The sequence below is a fragment of the Seriola lalandi genome, unplaced genomic scaffold (genome assembly GCF_002814215.2).
Source record: "Seriola lalandi dorsalis isolate HSWRI2012SDOR001 ecotype SW California unplaced genomic scaffold, Sedor1 jcf7180002054941, whole genome shotgun sequence".
Lineage (NCBI taxonomy): Eukaryota > Metazoa > Chordata > Actinopteri > Carangiformes > Carangidae > Seriola > Seriola lalandi.
The window spans coordinates 692,619-716,320 of record NW_019525492.1 but is presented as its reverse complement, the minus strand read 5'-3'; the positions used below and the strand labels follow the sequence as shown (position 1 = coordinate 716,320).

The window sequence follows — 23,702 nt, the reverse complement described above, 5'->3', positions numbered from 1 at the left end:
TTTGTGAAACTGCAATGGTGCAGCAAGGGATTGTGGGACGGCATCATCTTCTTTCCATTTATAAAGGCAGTTCCAGAGATAGAAGCAGTTAGAGAACTGGACCAGCTCTGATCATGGCTGCCGCTCAGACACCTCCGCGTCATTTCTCTCAGTTTAATAACAACATGTCTCCAGCAGTAAAGGTTATTCATCATATGAATTTACTTTACTTGATAGTTTGTCTGCAGGTTAAGAAAAGTCTTTAAAAAAAGGTCTTAGAAGGAGTTAAAAAGTCTTGGGTTTCCATAAACAGTCTGTGATATAAATGTCAATAAATTCATGTTTGTGTTAAATATGGCCTAGATTATCATCACTATTTATTTTCCTTCATTTTTCCCTCAGTTTGACAGTGAAAGGAGTATTAATTCCATTGTGTGAGCTATTAAAAATGAAGTCTTAAATTGAATTGGCTGAACACTGAATTAACCCTGTCTGAGAACCTGTTAATAAGAATTATACACCCACACCCTGGCTGTTCTGTCCCGAGCACAGACACTGTTTCAGGCTGTTGCACCTGAGCTGCTCGGTGTCTGCTCTTCACACTGATTAAAGCAAAGCTGCTGTGTTTGTTTCCCCCTGCAGGCGTCTCTCCTCTCGGAGCTGCTGGTGTTCATGCTGTGTGTCGTCATCTCTCTCTGCCAGGAGGAATACTCTGGATACCACTCAGGTCAGAGTCTGATGAAACATTACGTTCATCGACGTGTACAACTACACATTTACACAGATGACGTGTGACACAGCTTGTACAACAACTAATGTACAGGACAAGAGTTAAAAAAATGAGAAGGAATTATATTCTTTTGAGAAATCAGACAGTTCCATCCGAAGGAAAACAGTTAAATATCAAAGGGAAATCTGAATATAAAGATGTTCGTATTAGACTTGAAACTATCAAGCAAACACTGAAGTGCTAAAAACTGCAGTTCCCCCAATGACCACTAGAGTCTGGCTCCAACAGACTCCCATGTTAAAATGTCCAACTTTAACCCGTCACTCTGAGCTTCAAAACCGCCCTTCAGAAACCTGTGGATGACGTTACCATGGCTACGTCCATCTTTATTTACAGTCTATGGTTTAAATGATTAGTTTGGTCTAGAAAATGTCAAACATATTGATAAATATCCATTAACATTTACCAGAACTTACAGATTTATTTTAAGATTTCTTACTTAGTCTGATTCTTAGCAAAAAATAAATAAAACTACAAGATTTATTTTTGAAATAATCTGAACTGTTTAGTATTTTGACTTGATAATGGATTTTTAAAGAATGGGCTGCTTTGGCACAAATATAGGACGAGGTGTTTGTTTGTTTACATTTATAAAAATGGGATTGTTTTATAACCAGAATCATGTTAAACTCAAACCAGAACAGGAATCACGAACCAGAATTTAAATCTTTCAGTTTCCTGTTCACTGACACACAGTCACGTGTTCGTCGTCCTTCTCCACCGTCAGCAAAGGCAGAATTATATATTGTAATAGTTTTCATTTTAATTTCCACATCACTGCATGTTGTAGTTTTTAGATTTAATGTTTGTTTGTGAGATCCATTGTCTCAAATTAAGGGCTCGTCCGGGATTTGAACCCGGGACCTCTCGCACCCGAAGCGAGAATCATACCCCTAGACCAACGAGCCGCTCACATGTTGCTTCATTTCTAGAGCTGCCTGTCACATGCTGTCTGTGTGTTTGTGTGTCTGCTCAGGTGAGGAACGCACCTATGAAGGCTCTGTAGTCGACCACTATGACAACTCAGCCTCTTCTCATCCAGGTGAGACCCTCACTCTGCATTCTCACCTGTTTATGTAAACTGATATTCAGCTGCTGCTCCTTCCAAACAAGTCCACACCGAAGGTTTAGACCTCCACCTCCGAACTGGACAGACAACGTCTCCTTTGTGTCCTCAGAGTATCTACCTGAGCCGACTCACAGCTACGACGAGGACCAGCGGCCTGAGGAGGGGTACTACGGCCCCTACGGTGCCGGCCCCACCCAGGTCACCATGATCACTGAGGAGTCCTTCCCCTACGCCACCACCACCGAGTCCCACTACGCCAAGGAGGACACGGAGATCATGGAGGTGGGACGGGTGAGGGTGGGGTCAACAGTGTCACCACCAGGTCCGTTTAGTAGCTGTTCTGGAGCTTTCCATCACATCACATGAACTTAATAAGCAGACAGAGTTTGCTACAGTTGTCGTGGTTTTGTAGATGTTCAGTTTTTAATTTTTTTAATTTTCCAATTTTCCCCAAAAAACTGGAAGTTGAACTTCTAAAGTTTCACGACGAGTGAATCAAACTCTGCTGATGAGGAGCATGTGATGTGATAGAAAGCTCCACCACAGCTGCTAAATGGAACTTGTGGGATTTTTTTCAACTGCTGTTTTCAATGTTTAGAAATAATCTTATTTTAATTTCACTTTAAAATATTAATACAGGGATGAGACGTGGGTTTGGGGGAATTTCAAGTCCTACACAAAGAGGTTTAAGAAAATCCCAGCGTCAGTAACGGACAAAAACAGCACAACAACAGATTCGAACCTTCTCACCACGTTGTCCCCCTTCATGTTGCTTATTCCAGATACTTCTCACAGTATTTAAGTGTTAGAATGAGAAAAGGTGACGGGACTTGAAGGTTCTGTTTCCTGGAACATGTAAAATGACCTCAACTTTGTTTTCATTCACCACTTTTCAAAAACTATTTCAAAAACGAAGATCAGCAGAAAGTGAGGAGACTCAATCACAGAAAAAATAACTAAGACCTAATTTTCCAGTCTTTGTAAAAATAAATAAATGAATAAATAAAATTTTCAACTTTAATCTTCTCAAACAAGATCTCAAAAATGTGTGTGTCTCTGTGTAATACTGTTGTTGTTGTTGTGTTTCAGGTCCCGTATGAATACCCTCCAGCCGGACCGGACAGCGGCTCCTCTGAGGAGTCGGGGGGTGATGCAGCTCTGGGGGAGGAGGGGCCGACAGAGTGCGACTGTGAACCCGGAGAACCCGGATTCGCAGGCTTCGCGGGACCAAAGGTACCGAGCCAGCACGCCACATCACCGTCACTTTAATGTCACGAGACACAACTGTTTGACAGAGACTTTAGCAGGGAGAGGGAAGATGATACTTTGGCTTCTGAAAACATGACGCTACTTGACCTGACGGAGGCGCTGAAGGGCTTCGTCTCCCGCACCGCATTACTGCTTACTGCTACTGTATGTTCTGTGTAATTGTGTTGTCTACAGGAAAGCTTTGTTTGTTTTTAAAGACACTGAGCGTCCCCTCCTCTCTGAATATGCCTTACATGTTTTCCTCCTCCTGTCAGGGATCCAGAGGCCCGCAGGGTAAAACCGGTGAACCGGGAGCTCAAGGCAGAGAGGTGAGAGTCTGAACCCAGTACTTGTTTATTTATCATGAGGAAAAAAACCTGAATAAAGTCAGAATCAAACTGTCCACATGTCCGACTGCTCCTGCTGCTGCAGAGCTCAGCGGGCATTTAACTTGTGGTTTGATTGTTTTAGGGATATAAAGGAACCAAAGGGGTTCGGGGAAGAGGAGGAGACACCGGGCCAGTGGTGAGTAAATACTGCCAGGCCCCATGATGCTGTGTATGAACAATGTTGTTATAGTAAACATTACACTAAAACTAAAACTGTAAGTAGAGATGGAGAAAATAAAACTGCAGGGAAATTTCATTAAAAAAAAACGTAAAACTAATATTAATTTCATTTATTTCTCCTGGTGCTGATAGATCAATAATTAGGCCTTCTTTTTGTTATCTTTATTTTTCACCTTTGACCTTTCGTCTTGCAGGGTGATGTAGGAGCTGAAGGAGACGACGGAGCTTCTGGTTTCTCTGGAGCCATGGTTAGTTTCATCCCACTGTGAAGGTTTACCGACGCCGTTCACATTTTATTTTGAAAAGTAGAGAATAAAAGTGCAGAGTTTGGCAGGTTAAGATTATTATATAGATTCTTTACAATAAAAGAATATATTGATGAGGATTTATAAAACAAGTTGATAAACCTTGAAAACCTTTGCAAACTTGTAATTAATTAATCAACTGAATCTTTCTGTCTGAATCTCTCAGGGAGAACCTGGACTTCCAGGAGATCCAGGCGAGTCGGGAGACCTGGGTCTGAAGGTAAACACACACACACACACACACTAACACACACACACACACACACACACACACACACACACACACACGCATATATACGTTAATCTCAAACTTGCTCATTTATCCTAAAATGTGAGAATTTTCATATTTTGTTTTTTATTTTTTGTTTCCTTTTTTTATTTTCCTGATGATCTTTGACATATTTATTAATTTTCATCTTTCAGCCATGTGAAGAATGAAACTTTTGGTAACTGAGCTGATGAAACGTTGTTGATATTTATGTAAAGATTTCTCTTTTCTTTTTTTTTGTAATCAACTTTTTATTGCCTTTTGTTACATGGGATAGTTGTACAGAGAATACAGTTGCCAAGGATTACACAGTCAGTAACAACAAGACAAAAAGTAGAAATAACAATAAGTAGAAAAAAAAACACCAAACACACGTACACAAAAACCAAACAAAACGAAAGTTTAGACAAACATTATACTAAACCTAAAACTAAACCCAAGACCAGCTTTTCACATAAGAAAAAGTGGGCAGACTCTCTGTGTAGACTTTTTTATATTATCAAATTATTTTATCAGAGTTATAGGTGTGTAAGAAAATGTGGGTCTGAAAAAGAACCAATGAGGGCAACCCGAGCCTCCACAGAGGACGCCCGGGCCTCATGGATTACAGCCAGTGATCTTTCTATGAGGGCGATATCCCTGAAATGATTCATCCATTCTTTAATCGACAGAGACTCGGGTGAAAACCATGAGTGTATAATTGTCTTCTTGGCAGCAGTTAAACCTGCAAATATGATCTTCCTCAGCGCTAACCTGGTGTTTTCCCTAAGGGAAGAATCATCATTAAATAGGGTGTGTAGGGACTGGAAATTTCAAAATCTTTTCCAGGTACTTGGCCACCTTACTCCGAAAAGCAGAAACTGAAGGACATTCCCAAAACACATGCAGGTATCTACCAACAGTGTTCTGGCTTTATTTAGTGCAGTTTGGGCTATCTGTAATTTTCATTTTAAAGCGCCTATATGGTGGGGCATAAAAAATTTTTTATAGTGTATAAATTGATGTGCTGGATTTTTGGATGAAATAAATATATTAGACCAAATATTGTCCCAGTCAAGTTCAAAGCTCTGTCGCTCTAAGTCACGATTCCAGGACTCAGTCACCCCGAGAGTTTGGGCATTTTTTGTGGTCAGGTGATTATAAATGTTGGATACTAAACCAGCATGGCATGATCTCGGCTCAACCCAAGTGCTTAATGGATGAGAGGGTAGAGGCGAGTCCCTGGGGACTCCATGGGCACGAATTGCTGATCTCAGTTGGAGGTAGAGGAACCAAGAAAAATCCAGGAAGACAATATCTCTCTTTGAGCTTTTGAAATGAAAGCAGTCCAATTGTATCATACATATCTTGAAGACTATGGATTCCTCCAGAAGACCACCTGTCATTAAAGTTTATAGGTTGTTTTTTAAACGTCGTCACAAACATTTCATACAATATTTCACTCGTCCCACGACAAAGTGGCCAAAGATTCATTAGTACTGACTTAAAAATAACAAAGTGGTTGTTTATAGAAATCTGGATATTACACTGTTATCCGTCCTCCATCCTTCAGCAGGTCACCAGCGTCACACACAGCTCCAGCACATTCTGCATTTACTTAATCTGTTTCTCTCTCTCTCTCTCTCTCTTTCCCTCCCTCTCTCTCTCTCTCTCTCTCTCTCCCTCCCTCTCTCTCCCTCCCCCTCCCTCTCTCTCTCTCTCTCCCTCTCTCTCTTCCTGTGGACAGGGCGACTTCGGTATGGAGGGACCCCGCGGAGGAGTCGGGGTTCCTGGTGAGACTGTAAGGAAACAGCTGCCGCTCAACGTCTCTGTGGTGGAAACATCCAGAGTTTCACTTGTCACATTCAATTACTGCACAAACCGTTTGTGAAACATCTTCGTCGTTTCATCAGCTGAATCCAGCTAAAGTCAAACATCCTTTGTTGTGAGAACAGCAGGACTCGAGTTTTTGATCACAGTGTTGTTGTTGTGAGACACGTTGTTAGAAACCAAAGTGGTCAAGAGAGAGAGGAGAGAGGGAGTCCTGCTGAAGCTCTCTGTGTTCGACCCCTTTATCGCACATTAAAGCTAAAATAGATAAAATGAAAACTGTAAAACAGGAGATAGAATAGAATCCAATTTTCATTATTCATCAGTTTAAATGCAGATTGAATCACTTTACCAGTTCAGTGTGATACAGACTTGAACGTTCAGGAAAAGAGCTGAGTATTAAGTGTTGATATTTCAGATGTGACCTCAGTGATATTTTAATACAGTAATTGGTTGTTAATTCAAAAAACCATCTGAATCCTGGAAACAACCCTGTAGGAACCACCTTTGGCCGGTTACAGAGGCAGGGAGGGGTCGTGGTTGTCTTAGCTTTATTTTTCATGCGTTATCTCGTTATCTCTGGATCACAGGCGTTTCCAAATTATCCAAAAATAATTATCTTGAAAAAGCAAAAGCGAAACATGTGATGAAATATAAACATTGAAACCTTCCACAGCACAGAGTTAGTGCAATAAAAGTTTTTCTCATCATGTAAAGATGTGGAGGTAGAAATAGATGGAGGTCAGGAGGACCAGTGACGGCTCCACCTGTGTGTAGAGATCCAGGTGATCTTTGGCTCTTGATCCAGGTGTTGTGGCTTCGCACGGCTGGAAATCACCCAGAGTTTTGTTTCCACCACCAACATGTCATTAACAACCAGATGGAGCAATGACGTAGGAAAACAGGCTCATGGTGAATTTGGGTGTTTACCAGCTGGTAAAGCTGCTAACCAACACATGAACCACTGGATTCAGCTACAACCATTTTTTATTCTATTACCTGTAAAAGTTTTTTACAATTCCAGTGTCGCCAAAAAGCAAAGTGTAGGTGAGCAGCGATGTGCAGCGCCAGAATCACAGCACTACATTTCTACAGTGTTTATCTAATGTTTGTCTTCACGTCAACCAGCTTTAATATTACAGTTTAATTCACCACTGTTTTTATCAGTTTATTAGGAAGTCAGCATCAAACAGACCAACACCGACTTCAGTGTCTTTCATTGTTATTTATGTGTTTTATTTCAGGGCCCTGGTGGTGATGTAGGGCCTGCAGGCAAAAAGGGAGGTAAAGGTATCAAGGTAAAGAAGAAAATTAAACACATTTACACTTGATATATAAATACAAAACAATCAACTGTGTGTTGTTACCTGAAACTTTTATTAGATTTTATTGTCTTCAACATGTAAAAGACATTTTGTTGGTTTGTTTCAATCTCAACTTTTTATTGAATATATAAAATCTATTTTATTCATTTTATGTCGTATGTTTATATCTAAAATATTAAAAGTTTTATATTACTGAATTTAATTTAACCTGTTTCCAGTAAAGATAAGTCATAAGTCATACAAGAATTCTTCAAATCAGGCTTTTACATTCATGTCTCACTGTGTTTTTGAATTTATTTAAAACAAATTTTAGTTTTTTAATCACTTGTTTTGGCTCTTTCCCTCATTTCTGACTCAGCTGACTGTGTTTTCTGTTCAGGGGTCTCATGGTGATGACGGCAAAGAGGGCACCCAGGGACGGGATGGACAGAAGGTAGGGAAATGGACCGTTGTTGTGCTCCTCTCTCTCCCCCGACCTGCGGCGGTCGATCGAGGTCGTGACTGACTTGATGACTCTTTAACCGCCTCCTCCTCTCCCGCAGGGTCAGATCGGAGCGCCCGGGTTTCCAGGTGACGTCGGCGAGAGAGGCTACACTGTAAGAAAGATCCTCACTCATCATCATCATCATCATCATCTTCATCTTCATCATCATCTCTTCTCACTGACATTATCTGAATTTCTACTCTGTGTAGGATCATTCATAGACATTTTATTTTTTTAGGTCTTTCCTGTTCGGAGACATAAAAACATCTAAAAAGTGGATCATTATCGTGTCTGATGGTAAAACTCTGTAGTAACTGAACATAAAGACCGTCACATTACAAACAGCTGATCCACTGCAGGTCAGATATTTTTAGCTTTGAAGTCAGGATCCCTCGTCTCAAATCTGAACGTGTTCTTTTGTTTGCACGTGAACACATCACACTTTGTAGAAAAATATTAACAAGCAAAGAATAACTTATTCGGAGGAAAAAACAAATCGATTCTGTGCTCAATAAATCTGACAGAGCGTTTCAGTGGGATGCAGTTTTAGCCAATTACAGAGCTGGAGGAGGTGATTAGTTTGTTTTGTCTCCAGTCCCGTGTTTCGCACGACCATCAGTCACTAGAGAAACTGATTTTTGTTTGTTTATATTTTTATCTATATATACAAAAATCTTTTTCTGTGCTTGAAAAAGTCCCATCACACCTTCAGAGCTGAGACTCAGATCCCACTGGGGAGTGTGGAGAGAAATACAGAGAAAATAAGATGTAAAATAAATATCAGTATATCACATATATAGATATAAATTCAACTTCAAGTTCATAGATCTGATAATATCAATATTTGTTGGTTGTCAAAAGTGCGTGCACAGACATTTGATGAAAATTGAAATTGAAACATGCTGCGTTTAAGTTCCGGTGGGAAAACTCAAACTTCTGGCTTTTGTTCTAATAGGATTAAATAACTCGTCGTACTGTCTTTTTTTTTCCCAATATTAATATATTGATGTTTGATATATTTTTTGCCAAGAATAAAATCTTTACTGTCAGTTTAAGTCAAATTGTTGGCCGCACAATCACGTTCCCCTCTGTTGTGTTCTCCGTTACGACAAACGATGACGTCAGCAGAACTACAATCGTGTGACGTGATGTTATTTTTGTTGCTGTTAAGGGAGTTTCTTTCCATCTATGTAGCAACAGGTGACGTCACTCAAAACTTCTCTTATAGTGAACTGAAACCTTTCAAATAAGGAACTTGTAAAAATAACACAAGCAACACTCCTAAAGATAACGTGTCAATGATTTTCCCCTCTCTGCATCATCTTTGAAATTATTTTCCCCTCATTACGCAAGAGATGATTTTTGTTTTTTTATTCTGATAATCTGATCAGAAAACTTTCTGTTTGTCCTCTGCAGGGTTATCCTGGACAACCGGGAGGTTTGGGGCCAAGTGGAGCAAAGGTACTGATGATTCTGTAGGGTAATTCTCAGTTTACATTCCTCAGTGAGTTTTAGTTTCCCAGTGACTAATTCCAGTTCCTACCCCAGTCATGGATGCAGCAGGTAATTCCAGGGAAGAGATACTAAAACCACAGTGCAGGATGTGGCTGTGAGTCATTTGGATCAGACATTAAAGGCCTATAATGAAACTGTTCCGGTGAAGATTAGATTAGATTTGATTAGATAAATCTTCGGTTTGCAACAGTAGTCAACACAACCAATGCAACCAATCATAAATAAAGTAATACAATAAATAGAGACATAAATCCATCTAACATACAGCAGATTTAATCATAATAAGTTACAGTAAGATATGAAGCACCTGGAGTCCGTCAGTATGAAAACTAGGCTGACAACTTCTTTAAAAGCCGATGACCTCCCTCCTCATGTCAGGAGTCGAAACCCACCTTTCCTGTTGCGTCACCATCAGATAAAAAATTCTCTTTGTGCACAGTAAATACCAAAGTCTACTAAGCAGGTTACTGTGGAATTTACCGAGCTCGTCTTTACTACAGCCCTCATCAGCTCCACTCTATCTGCCTCTCCACTATTATTATTTATATGCTCTTTGGTCGACCTGATCATGTGCAGATATGTGCAACATGAAATGACTGGTCACAAGCGAATGACTCCACTATGGTCACATTTAAAAAAAATACTGCATGTCAGTATCAAGGTCTCTACAAAAAACACAGGAAGAAAATGTTGAGAAACGTTTGAGCTAAAACAGAAATAGAATCATATGAGAACATGTGGAAAACAACATGATGAACTGAGCTCGTATTTAAGCACGAGAATAACCAGCGTTGAGCAAGATGCTGTCAGTCATTTCCACATCTCATCCACAAGTATTTGATAGATATAGTCCCTTAAGAGTTTACAAAAAAAAAACCATATAATAATCTTATAGGATAAAACACATTATTAAAGATTACAGCAGATATTTGTGACCCCTGTGTCCAGCTGGGGCCCATTTCCACTGAAGAGTGAATTCCCATCTGATGATTCACTTTAGATTTATCTGTCTATGAACTTTCTGAGGCCCAAACAAGTAGAAATGATCCAATATTTAATGAAAAGTGGTAAAAATGAGAGAAAAGTGCAAAAAAAGAAAAGAAGTTTGTGCGTCACGACTTAGTTTTTTCTTCTCTCCCAGTAATCATCTCATGACGCCTCAGATTTATCTACTGACTCTTTGAGGGGTCAGACCTTGAGATTTTAGGAACAACAATTCATTCATTCATTCATTCATTTCGAGGGCGAGGGCTAAAATCCTGATTTTATAACTATATGTAAAGAAGATCGCTCCGAGCGACAGCAGCGACTGTCTTCTACAGAAACTGGCGGATGTTTCTCCAAAAAGTCGCTGGATTTGTCACAAGGGGCTTTTTTTTTCTTTTTTAACAGAAGCTACTGAGACGTTTAATTTAGCAACAAAGGTGTTAAGTTAACAACCATGTTTGTTCGCACCAAATCATTTTGCGAGATCAGCGACCGGTGAGGAAACTCCTACCCTCAGCCGATGCAAGTGATTGTAGGCGGCAGCATCTCTGTCTGTAGCTCTGCTTGACCAGTCAGGTTGGTGAGCACGTGTTTTGGTTGGAGCTGCAGCATTAGTCGATTAATCAACTATCATCTATTAATTATTTTAATAATTTGTTTAAGTAAAAATGGCAAAAGATTCTCTGGTTCCAGCTTCTCAAATGTGAGAATATGCTGCTTGTCGTCTGTTCGTATCATTGGAGAGAGAATATTTAAACTGTCGGTCAGACAAAAGAAGGTACACATGAAGGTGTAGCTTTCGCTTTTAAGAAATTATAAAGTAATGCAAGTAATACATAATCAGCTGTTTAATCGATGATGAAAATAATTGTCGGTTGTGGCTGTAATTTTTAGTCAGTCTTAAAAAAACACACAAAAAAAGAAACTTGTGTTCAGAAATCATCCTTAAACTATTTTAATCTTGAAATTAGCTCAAATGTTTCTGATCTTATTATGATACAGAAGCCCAGAGAGGACAAGCGTAGGATTGTTGGTTGGTTTTCCTTCCTTATAAAGAAATTCATTTGATCTTGAAATATATAATAATAATAATAATAATAATAATAATAATAATAACTGATCACTGTTATGTTAAGTTGATGGTGTCGTTGTGTTTTTGTCAATAATACAACAACCTATTTTCATAAAAGCACAAATGAATTTTTTTTTTTTACCAAATTTAAAAGACTTTCATATTTTATCTTTCAAAATTTAAAAATTCCCCATGAAACTTTCAATTTCAAGTTGGAAAAACACCAAAAGATTTAGTTTTTTACTTTCACTTTTTATTTACTGGGTCATTGCTCCATTTAGACTGTGGCTCACTCATCCATGGAAAACTGAAAGTAAAAGGGATTCAAAAAATAAAGTGAAAGAGTGAGTCACACTGATGAATGTGAAGTCAAAACTAGATCTGAGGTAAATGCTGGATGATGTAGTTCATGGATCTGTCACTGAAATCTGTCATCTGAACTTTTCAAAGCTGAAATGTTTACTCAAAACATGTTCACACTTTTATGTTATTACTGTAAATGTACAGTAACGGTGAACAGTTCGGACACGCTTTGGGCACAGATGTTTATCACGTCGGACTTTCCCCTCATTCCTGTGCAGCCACACAAAAACAAACAGAGACAAAGATAGCTGGCACGGATAAATAAAGCAAAAGAAAGTGGAAGTAAAGGAAGATAAGTAGAGTACAGGATGTTTTGTATTCGCTCTCATGCAACCTTTATTACGAGCAGGTCACAGTTTGACCTGTTTAACTGTTCCACTGACAGCGGATCTAACGCTGTATTTAGACGCACACCTTTGGTTTAGTTCATATCAGAAAGGTAATTTAGAATATTTAAGGTTCCCTTTAGACACTTAGAGTCTGATGCCACACCCCCTTGAGTTTATGTCAGGATTAGGGTGAAAACTCACAGTTACTGTTATTATCAATTCATCAATTCATCTCTTGCTTTCTTTTTTTTACAGTCAACTATTATAGTTTCGTCTAAATGTCAGAAATGAATAGAAAACTTCCATTATGATGTTACCAGATACTTGGCTTTGTGCCAGAGATATTCAACAGACTGTGATGTGAAACAGTTAATAAGTGAGTCACCAGTTCTGAGGAGCCGAGACCAGCAGATGTTTTTGCTTCATGAGCGATTTTAAACAAATAAACCAAATTCAGAGTTGTGTCCTGTTTAAAAGCTTCAATTTTCTGTAATTTTCAGTTTTTTATTTTCAGGATGAAAATAAAAAACATGATGGTTGAGGAATTAATTGTGCTGATTTTGTCGTTAGCATGATCTCACCGCTTCGCCTTCTTTGTTACTCACGGATAAAAATCAGTGTGTTCCCGCTAACTCTCTGTAGTGATGTGAGGTCACCCTGCGTTGATTGGTCTGATCCTCAGCAAAACAAAACAAAACTTCTTCTATCCAGCCTCACTGAAGCTGCGTCAGTTCATCCTGCACTGTGTTTTCTCTCTGCTCATATCTTCTTCTTTTTTTTCTCCGTCTCTCTCAGGGCGTGCAAGGTTTCGGCGGCGTGCCCGGCAGTGACGGTGACCCCGGAGAAGACGTGAGTTGATTAGATTTACAGTTACAAATATCTACAGACTGTCCAGTCATGTGTATTTATTTATCCCAAATCTACGAACTTCCCCGTGTCCCCGCTGCTTGTCTCCTCAGGGTCCCTTAGGAGTCCCGGGGACGATCGGAGAGCCGGGGGCGTTTGGTCCCAAGGTAACGAGCATGAACGATCCTTCCTCCATCATCCGTGGCATCAACACAACGTACATATGTAGATAGCTGAACCTTTATTAATGTATAAAGAGGTTTACGGAACATTTTAGTTTAGTTTGGCCTGAAAACATCAGTGGCAACAACAAATGCTCCTAAATACACTTCATGTTTCAGTCCGTGTTTACTTCAGCTTTATCTTCACCTCAGTTTCTTACTTTGTTATTTAGTTCAGTTCATTGTGTGTATCATGTACCAAAGTCTTCATTCTCAATTCTTTCATATCAATATTAACTTTTCTTTAATGTTGTTTTTGCTTTTTACCCTCACTCTATTCATTCTTGATGTGAGTCACTGCGCGTCATCGCAGAATATAAAATTAAGATATTAAATATATGTTCGTAAAGTTTTACAACACTGTGGATAAAGCGTATTTGACTAAATTACACTTGTTTCACAGGCTGATTGTTGTACACAGTGTAAATAAGAAAATTACAAATAGCTGAATTCCATGTAGCTGGTTCAGTTTCAGGGTCCAGATACTGTGAAACAAATAAAAGGTAAATGGACTGTACTTATATCTGTATGTAGCACTTTTCTTGTCTTAATGACGACTTAACGCTTTACACTAAAACACACATTCACACAGCACTTTTCTATCACACACACACTGATGATTCTTCATTTGGGATTCAGTATCTTTCCCAAAGACACTTTGAAATGCAAACTGGTGGGAGCCGGGACTCGAACCAGCGACCTTCCGCTCGACCTCCTGATCCACAGCCACTGGCTCCGATAATGTTATTGCTAACACCTGTGACTCTCTGTCGCTGCCAACTCGAAATGTCTCCTACAAACTGCCAAACACCTGCTCAGTGTCGTGTGTAATGTCTGTTCTACCTTTGCAGGGCAGCAAAGGGGATCGCGGTGTGAGAGGTCCTCGGGGCAGAGTGGGCGCTGTGGTGAGTGAGCAGCAGGATCATCCACCGGTCAAACAAACCGTCCTTTAACTGTAAAGTCACAGGTTTGATTCCTGATAAAATCCAAGAGGAAGTGGCTGTTCCTGGAAAGTAAAGTGCCAGATGTGTGAATGAAACTGGGAAGCATGGAAACTGTCAATCACTTCATTTGACATTGCTCACAGAATTCATATCAGTATCAGTGTGACAAAGATTCCAGATTTGAGTCCACATCTGGACTGATCACTGAAGGTTTGAGGTCTCTGCAGGAGCTTCATCAAGTCTGAGAACACTACTGAGGTCATAGCACTGGAGGCCACATAGGTTTAATACAATTCAAGAAACTTATTTAGTCTCCAGGGCTCAGTTTGACCCCAGTTAGGGACTAAAAGTCAGGACATCTTGACCTTTTCTGCTTCTCCTTCTTCATATGTCTCTGGAAAGTCCCACAATTCTGTGGATTAATGCCACATTTGCCCTTTAAATAAGCAAATTCAGGCAAGTCCTTACATGTGGATGACACCAGCCAGTGTGTGTTCTTGGGAACAGGAAGTGAAAATAAAGAGGGAAAGTCAGAAACGTTTCTATATAGAACAAAGCCGGTCATCGTAAAGGGGGATTCCCCTGTGATAACAGGATGTAAAAGGAAACAGTTGAATTGGAGAATTGAATTTACAAAGAGACATTTGATCTCTGATCTCATGCACAATAGGTTTATTGAATAAGAAACAGCAGCTGTGTAGTTTAATGGTTTAATTTTAGCTGTGTAACACTGTTGACACAGAAAATGCAGCTGAATGTACGACTGAATAATGTCTAATGTCTTATATATACTATTCTTTTTGATTCAGTATGAAATTCAACACTCAGTTCTGGGCTCCTGCGAGATGTTTTTGGACCCTGTCCTCAATCAGACGCTCATTCAGGCTGAAAACTGTCCAATCTTGCAACGTTGCATCAGATCAGATGCTGGGAGATTAGACACTCACACGCTAACGGGGCAGATCCTGCTGACAATCAACCCTGATGTGGAAGAAAAAGACACTCTCCCAATCCGCTTCCTCCGTCCGTTAGTTTTCAAAATCCCCTTCGTTACCAGAAACAACAAGCTACGCGCTGAAAATTGTGAGTTTTGATTAAAGATTTGGATCGTGCAATCACAGAGTCGGCGTACGTCTTCACTGCTGTTTGAGTTGTTTTCCTCTCGTGCAAATGTTCCACCCAAACAAGTTTCCCTCCGACACTATTTTGCAGGAGCAACGCTGGATCCTGAGCTCAGCGCCGCCCCCATGATTGTGATTGGTTTAAGGAAAAGCAAACATGCCAGAGTCTTTAACCCCTGAATGATAATGCATGCTCCGATCAGGGCATAACACACTAGTGTTTTTTCAAATTTACTCAAAACCGACTTTAACACCTGAAACAAAATCCCCAGCTGTCACCGTGTGGTTTGACAGTTGCACATGTTCTCACGGTGAACGGAATAGATTAAGTTTTCTTTCTTTTTCACTGTCGAGTGAGAAGCAAGTAACTAGCTGACTAAACCAAAACTTCAGACCGTCTCATTATCAAACCCATCTCAGAGCTGTGTGTCAGACTTCCTCGAACTTTGACATATTCGAGATACGAGGGATTTTACCCTCATGAGATTTCTTTTAAATCTTTTTATGTTAAAACTTCTCTGTGTTTGACAAGTGTGATATGGGACAAGAGCTTTATACTGTAAATACAGAGGGACGGGGGTCTCAGACTCTTAGAAATCATGACTAATGGTTCTAAGAGTGAAAAGTATTGGTTGATTGATTGATTGATTGATTGATTGATTGATTGATTGAGTGAGTGAGTGAGTGAGTGAGTGAGTATTTTTCTGTCTGTCTGTCCAACAGGGAGGTGGAGGAGAGCAAGGAGACGCTGGAGTACCAGGGAAGCCAGGGCCGAAGGGGCTGCAGGGTCACACAGTGTGTACACACAACACTCAGAGTACAAAACAAACAATCCACTTTAACCCGCAGATCGGTTATCAATACATCAGACTGATCCCGTCCTCAATCTGAGGCCGAAAACTGTCAAACCTGGCAACAAACACCAGGATCCGCCAGTCACAAAATAAACCCTGCTGTGGAAGGAAGATATAAGATCACAGATGATAGATTTGTTTCTGCAGAGGTTGTAAATCTGAAACAGAACGTCACGTCTGCAGTTCAGTCCAAGTAAACCTGAAATTTCCCTGTGGTGAAATGTGAGGTTTAGTTGGTTGTTTTGACATTAACGTGCCCAGACCAGTGACATTAATAAGAGGAAGAGGTGAAGGGGCTGTCCCTCAGAAATAACAATAAGACAGTGTTCGTTCAGATTAGAAGAAAAGGTCAAACACATTGTTTTTAACCCTGAATCTGTTTTGTCTCTTTGTTTTACCTGAATTTAGGCTGTAAATGAGCTTCAGCTTCACACACTTAATACGTCACGTCTTCTCCTCATGTAACAATGTTCATTAAACAGATTAACAAATGAATAAAAATGAATTACTTTAAATTTAAAACACAATAAAAAAGAATCTGACATCAATGTCCAAACAGAGAGAAACAATACAGTGTGTCATGGTCATTATCAGCATTAAATGAAGTGGTGAAGTGAAAATTAAACTGCTTCAAAGGTAGAAGTCTGATCCAGTGAAAAGAAAACATCTGTAAAAGCTCGATGTTTATATGTGTTCATATGGTTCCTTTCTTTATTTACAAAAGTTATATGGTCTTTTAAATTCTTTATTGTAGAGCAGTCATATTGTGCAAAACATTTGGACGTTGATAGGTCCTTTTTATATTATTTCTTTATAATTTTTCTCTTATTTATTTCCAGTCCTGGAAAACTCCCGTTTTTTTCTACATTTATCGTCAGTGTGTTTTCAGCTGATGTGATGTTTGTTTTTCTTCCAGGGGGCCAAAGGTGAGACGGGGCCTGATGGGGAGAAGGTGAGTAAGAAGAAGAAAGAATTCAAGTGAAACAAAGTAAAAAACAACCAAAACAGTAATGAGGCGTTCGCTGGTGCTGCGTTAAACTCTGTAGATGGCGCTGTTTTGGTCTGTGGAGCCACAAAAATCTGCAACCACATGTAAAACACTTAGTTTCTCCCAACGCCTCCTCGAGGTGTAACACCAGTTCACTGAGACACACTCGAAAGAGACATAACAGGATATTAATTATTCACATACAATTCTCAAAATCTTTGATAGAAGAATGTTATATTTTATTTTACAGTGTCAGATATGTGATATTATATTGATTGTTAATAATACAATAAGTGAAAATCATCTGTGGCAACTTTGTGGTGTTAATATAATAATAATATTCACACATCGTAAACTTTACCCTTTGCTGATTATCGTCGGTCCTTGAGATTCAATAACCTTCTGTTCCATTGTTAGACACCACCTGCAAAACAACACCTAAATAAAACCCAAAACGGGAGTTCCCCTTCTACACCTTTGAATTCTTCTTTAGCACCTTGTCCGTCTAGTTTTACAAGCTTGGATTAACTATAAGTCAGCCCTCTTTATTAAAGCTGTGGAGTCATGCTACTCGAGGAATCAGTCAGCTGTTGTTGTTTTTCTCCATGAATCTTATGACAGTGAGTCAGTGACCACAGCTTCCTCTTCATCGCATGTTTGTTTTTTCTTCCCTGCAGGGAGCAACAGGCAAGAAGGGAATCAAAGGAGCAAAGAGTGAAAAGGTAATTTGTAATGTTTACAGTCAGATAATGAAACCGTAGTTTCCATTTCCTCTTTCAACACCTACTGGAATTTACACACAATTGACTTCCTCCTACTCTTTGTGTTTCAGGGAAGCGTGGGTGACCGTGGAGACAAAGGACAGGTGCTCATATTTATTTGCATTTTTTTTACCCTGACGTCACAGAAACACACGCACACACACACACACACACACACACACACACACACACACACACACACATCTAATGTCACAGTTGAAGAGTTTCTGAAGAAAGAACAGGTTTTACAAAATAATCTATCACACAGAAAACGGAAATGTGACACAAATGACAGACATCTGTTCAGTTGAAAGATGTTCAGTGATAAACTTCAGGTTCATGACTCCTGCTCCAAAATAAAGATTTAAGGTGTAAAATAAATTTGAACTTTGGCCCCTAAGAAATACATTTTAGGTGAAATTATTACTCTAAACAAAACTCAACAAAAACATAATAAAAGTCCCAATACAAGCTACAGGGTCAAAAGTCAAACAGCAGAAAATATATGATACGTGACAAGGATGAGTGTCCACATACTTTTGTCCACACAGTGTAATTGATTAAATTTGAATTAATCAATCATTCCCAGAAACATTTGAGCAAATTTAACTGATTTCAAACTGAAATGTTGCTTCATAATTTTGAAATATAAATGAAATCAGACAAAACAAATAAAAACTCAAGTAACTCATTTGCTTAGTGTCTAAATAATAATAATAATAATGAAAATAAATATTATTTGTATAGCACCTTTCATACAAGACATGCTTTATATAAAGACATTACATGCAAGTGCTTCACATGAAAACACATTTTCATTTTTCTAATGTTCATACAGATCATTTATTTACTGGTAAATACGTACACAGCATAAATATTACACAACTAAATAAACAAAATGTCTTCGTCATTCCTCGTCTTTTCCGACAGCGTGGACCGAAAGGTGCGGTCGGCCGCGACGGTGTCCTTGGTCCCGTGGGTCCGCCCGGCATCCCAGGAACCAGAGGAGAGCGCGGTGTGATCGGAGACCCAGGTGTTAAGGGCCGCCCGGGACCCAAAGGAGTCCCAGGTCCCTCTGTGAGTCTGAAGTCGGGTTAATCATCTGCATGACCTTGAATAAGGCAGCAGATAACTAATAATCTTTCCAACGTGGGTACAAGGATCACAATTGGTATGAGGCCATTCATTTTAAAAAATCCCATACTCCACTTGAAATTTCACAAGGCCGCCATTTTACAAGATGGCCGCCATTCCTGACAGAGGAAGAACATATTTTACCAGAGTTTCACTCACTGTACAAACACAGATTTAAATGACTTTGCAGTTGAATCCTGTGTTTTTCAAATTCGTAATTCTTAATGTCAATTAAATATTATTTTGAATAATTAAAATTGATATGATTGTTCTATTTCAGCAGGACTTTTAATTTGTAAAATGTAGGTGAATTTATTTTCAACAGGTTTAATTTTTTACAGTTTACTAAAAATTGTTCAAATGTTTGATTTGATGCCTGTAGATATATATATATATATATATATATATATATATTTATCATATGGGAAAATTGTGGGAGAATTTATAAAAAAAGGGGAAAAAAACAGAAGGACATTTCGTTGCCAGAAATGTCCGCCATCTTGGCTTTGAAATCAAAAGAGTAATACCCGAGGAGGATTTGTGTCGTGTTTACAACTTAGATAGATTTCCCCTGAAGCCTGCAGCTCTGCTGAGCTTTAAGCAATTAGTCTTATCAGAGCAGAATTCACCAGACACTATTTTGATACAACATTTTATGATTCCAGGTTCTCTAATGTGAGAGTTTCCTGTTTGTCTCGGTCTTGGTAAAGACTGGGTCATACTCTCATTACACTGAACTGAATATCTTTGGTTTTTGGACATAAGGAGACAGCTGCTTTGAGATTCTCTCACTATTCTGATGTTTTATAAACCAAACAATCAGGAGAATAATCAGTCGATTCACTGATAATGAAAATATTCATTACCTCCAGCTGTAAATAGTTTAATCAGAGTATAAAAAGACTTTCTCGTCCTCAGATTTCTTTATTCCTTCATATGTTTAAAGCTGCCTTTAGACACTTGGTGTTTTGTAGCAGTGATGGAGGAAAACATTCCCCTGGGTGGTTTGTGTCCTGCAGGGTCCTGGTCTGACTGACGAGCAGGTCCTGCAGCTCTGCAAAGGTGTGGTGACGGCCCAGATCTCCCAGTACGCCGCCTCCATCCGGGCCAAGTGCTCCCAGGGCTGCCCCATCAACAACCGCACCCTCATCGGGCCCCCGGGGGTCCCAGGACAATCAGGACCAGCAGGCAAACCTGTACGTCCCCCTCCTGCCTCTTTTATAATCAGCTCAATTTTAAAATCAAAACTTAGTAATAAGGCAAATAATTGAAGCTCAGTCTTTCTGGTTTGTTACAGTTTCTTCACTGAAATATACTCAGCTTTTTAAAAAGGAGATTTTATGTATTTGTTTCCTGTTGTAAGAAGAAGTTTATAGTGAACAAGGTTCTATGAGAAAAACAGCTCAGAAGTAATAAAGTGTGAAGAATAAAAGAAGAAAAACTGTCTGTTTAAAGCTGTTATAACACGAACATACAACATGTTCAAGAAGAAAATCCTGCTCTTTAAAAACACTTAATCTCCTGTGTTCATCTTCAGCTACAAGAGATTTGATAAATGTCGATTACGATCGTGCAGCTCAGAGCAGAGTCACGAGAATCCTGATACAACAGTTAATGATGGATGATGGAGTAAAGAGACTGAGCTCCACCATCTCTGCCTCCTTCAGGGTAAAGCAGGAAAAGCCGGAGCCAAAGGAACCAGAGGAGTTCAAGGCGACAGAGGACTGGAGGGACAGGAAGGAGCGCCGGGTGACAGAGGTAAGACGTTACACACTGGACAAACCCTCCGTCCACAGGGAACACCTCAAATAATGGAAGTGTAACATTCGATAAATCGGTCCCTCAAGTTATTAACTTTTGTCCTCTGTACATGTTTTATTCTTTCATATGCTCAAATTACTGAATTACAAAATGTGTCTCTTAAAATGAACAACTGTTGCCTCTGAGATACAAAATCATATTTTCAAATAACTTTATTATTTCTCTCAATTAACATAATTTAGTCTATTTATCACACTGACATTCTCACAACCAGTTTCTCAGACTTCTTACACTTTCAATATACCACAGTAATGAAACCTCGTCTACAGAGCACAGGGAGGGAACACGAAGATCAAGACTTAGTCATTCCAGGGCAAAAATTAAGAATTTAAGGGGACAAAATGAACAATTCAAGAGTATGAAAAACTAACTTGAAGGAACATGAAAAGAATCTTGAGCAAATAATTTACTAATCTGAGGACGTGATCCGTAATCTGTGGCCACTGATTTATAATTTCAGGTGAGATTTATCGAAGAATTCTCAGGTTCTGTGTTTCTCATCTCCAACCTCCTCGTCATCAGTCAAGAAGAAAGTGAATCAGAAGCTCTTTGTGTTTTTCTCAACAGGTCAAAAGGGACCTAAAGGCAGCGCAGGTGATCCAGGTAAAGGCCTGCCGGGACCCGACGGACCACAAGGCATCAGAGGTACGAAACATAGTAGACCACAGTGATTAAACCACCGTCAACCACAGACCACAGAGAGGGAACATTGAGCCGTCTGATTCATGATTTAAAGGCCAAACTAAATCAGATAAAAAAATACATAAATAATTAAATACAGCTGTAAAATATATTCTGAAAAAAATTAATTAGGTAATAAATGTAGAAATATAAATATATAATTGAGTCAGTAAATCAATAAATAGCTGTATATATAAATAAATAAACAGCTTTGTAGCTAAATGTGGCATTTGGAAATAAAAGTCCCCAGAAATAAATTAATGTGAAATTATAAAATAAAAGTCTCCTGAAATAAATAAAAATGTTCTTAAAATAAAAAGCCATTTATTTATTTATTGACTCAATTATATATTTATAAATTTCTAAATTTATTACCTAATTTATTTATTTCATAGCTGTATTTATGGTTTTATTTAATTTAGATTAAAATTGCATTCCATAGGAAAGTGAGAGACTAGGAATTGCCCTAGATTTCTTTAACTTCAGGGTTGGCTAACAGCAAAATAACAAACAGAAGTAACTAAAACTAAGGAACCTAAACTTACCTACTCAAACAAAAGAAGAACAAAAAGACAAGCCACTAACCTAACTCCTTACCTAACAAAAACAGGAGAAAATTGGATTAAACGAAATTGCTAGCCACCCCTAGGGCACCTGGGCTGGCATTTCACATAAGCAAACTACATACAACATCAGAACATGTTGGATGGCAGGTTGGTTGGAAGTGGAAAGAGATGAGCCGGCCTTAAAACTGCAAGCCTTGGAGGCTGGAACCTATCAGCTCCCTGGAACAACCCACAAACTCAGCCCCTGCACACCTGCATCCCAACACACACACACACACACACACACACACACACACACACAGAGCTGGAAGAAGCCGGCCTTAAAACTGCAAGCCTGGAGGCCGGAACCAATCAGCTCCCTGGAACAACCCACAAACTCACACAGTCACAAACATTCAATCAGCCCCTGCACACCTGCATCCCAACACACACACCTCTGCAGGAACCCTAGAGTAAGATATCCACAACACAAGCACAACATTAAAGCACACACAAATTACACATCAGAAACGTGCTGCAAATGACCTCTGGGTCATAACAGATGATATAATCACGTTTCCACTGAAAAAATATCATCCACCCCTATGTATGTGATCTTAATTTGCTAACATGTAAAATCACTTTTATTGTCCTTTAATTTTATATAAAAACTTGGTGATAAATCAGAAACAGAGAAAATAACTTCTGAAGTTACTGAACGTTTCAAATTCGACACAATTTATTTAAACGTAATTATGTTTTAAAACTGATTAAACAGTGAGGTGCTGATTATTTTCCACGTCATATTTGACACAGTTTCCCCTTTCTTCGTACTTGATGTCACCTCATTATAACTTCCTCTCCCCAGGTTTGCCAGGTCACCCGGCAGAGCCCAAAAACGGCATGGAGGGTCCCCGTGGTCCTCGCGGCTTCCCCGGTCCGGTGGGTACACTCGGCATGCTCGGGAACGCGGGCGTGCCGGGATTTTGCGAGGCGCGGGACTGCAGCATTCACGCACCGGTGATGCGCAAAGAGCAGGGTCTGGTGAAAGGACCCGCCAGCTCAAAAATCTGAACCTGAACGCGAGCGACAGAGACCACTGTGAGATTATAGAGGGTCTGAGATTCACCTGGTGGCTACATCGAAATTCGATAGTCCAGCTTTTAATGAAAACAGTTTTTAATATGTTTATGACAAAGGTTTTTAAAAGCTGTGACTGATTCTGTCGTAACATTGACTCCTGAAAATGTCAGTGGGCTGAGTATAAAACCCTGGGGCACTCCGCCGCTGAGAAATGTTGAACTCAGACAAAGACTTTTCCATCTGAGCCGGACAAAGCTTCGAGTGAACATTCAACATTTTAAAGGTTTTATATTCATAAATATCTAAACTGTTGCGGTTTTTACTGGGAAAAGTTTGGTCGAATGTGTTGTAATTTGATCAAAAAACAAAGAGTAAATGATTCCCCACTGAATCCTTCCTTCAGTTTAATTTTTGTTTTCTCCTGATACCTGAAATCACTATAAAAATAAACCAAAAAAAAGAAAGATGCAATGTAAATATTTTGTAAAGTATCTCAAATACATGTACTGTGCTCTGAAATATGTTTCAGATAAACGGATGTTTTTTTTATCTGAGTCTTCAGTTTGTCAGTCGTCACATTTTTAAGATTAT

The 23,702-nt window shown here is 39.3% G+C and overlaps 1 protein-coding gene, 1 long non-coding RNA gene and 1 other non-coding gene across 3 annotated transcripts; 1 reads left to right on the top strand and 2 right to left on the bottom strand.

The window, feature by feature from the left end:
* Nucleotides 1–26: 26 nt before the first annotated feature.
* LOC111644711 (uncharacterized) lies at nt 27–23,665 on the top strand. The gene is made up of 25 exons (XM_023393668.2): nt 27–706; nt 1,746–1,811; nt 1,948–2,120; nt 2,928–3,071; nt 3,362–3,415; nt 3,558–3,611; nt 3,850–3,903; nt 4,127–4,180; nt 5,955–6,008; nt 7,282–7,335; nt 7,742–7,795; nt 7,905–7,958; nt 9,263–9,307; nt 12,908–12,961; nt 13,072–13,125; nt 14,031–14,084; nt 15,968–16,039; nt 17,015–17,050; nt 17,764–17,808; nt 17,919–17,951; nt 18,778–18,924; nt 20,001–20,177; nt 20,649–20,739; nt 21,370–21,447; nt 22,897–23,665. The coding sequence occupies exons 1-25, from the start codon at nt 652–654 to the stop codon at nt 23,100–23,102; spliced, it is 1,962 nt and encodes a 653-aa protein (XP_023249436.1). The 5' UTR covers nt 27–651; the 3' UTR covers nt 23,103–23,665.
* trnap-cgg (transfer RNA proline (anticodon CGG)) lies at nt 1,606–1,677 on the bottom strand. The gene has a single exon. It is a non-coding gene; the product is annotated as a tRNA-Pro (tRNA).
* Nucleotides 13,181–15,318, bottom strand: LOC147817565 (uncharacterized). The gene is made up of 2 exons (XR_015436263.1): nt 15,071–15,318; nt 13,181–14,185 (listed from the first exon to the last, which is right to left on the bottom strand). It is a non-coding gene; the product is annotated as an uncharacterized LOC147817565 (long non-coding RNA).
* Nucleotides 23,666–23,702: the final 37 nt, after the last annotated feature.

Coding starts and splice junctions, on each gene's coding strand:
- LOC111644711 (XM_023393668.2), top strand. CDS start 652: ATGCTGTGTGTCGTCATCTCTCTCTGCCAGGAGGAATACTCTGGATAC. Junction 4,181..5,954: donor CGGGAGACCTGGGTCTGAAG/GTAAACACACAC, acceptor TCCTGTGGACAG/GGCGACTTCGGTATGGAGGG. Junction 17,952..18,777: donor ACCGTGGAGACAAAGGACAG/GTGCTCATATTT, acceptor CTTTTCCGACAG/CGTGGACCGAAAGGTGCGGT.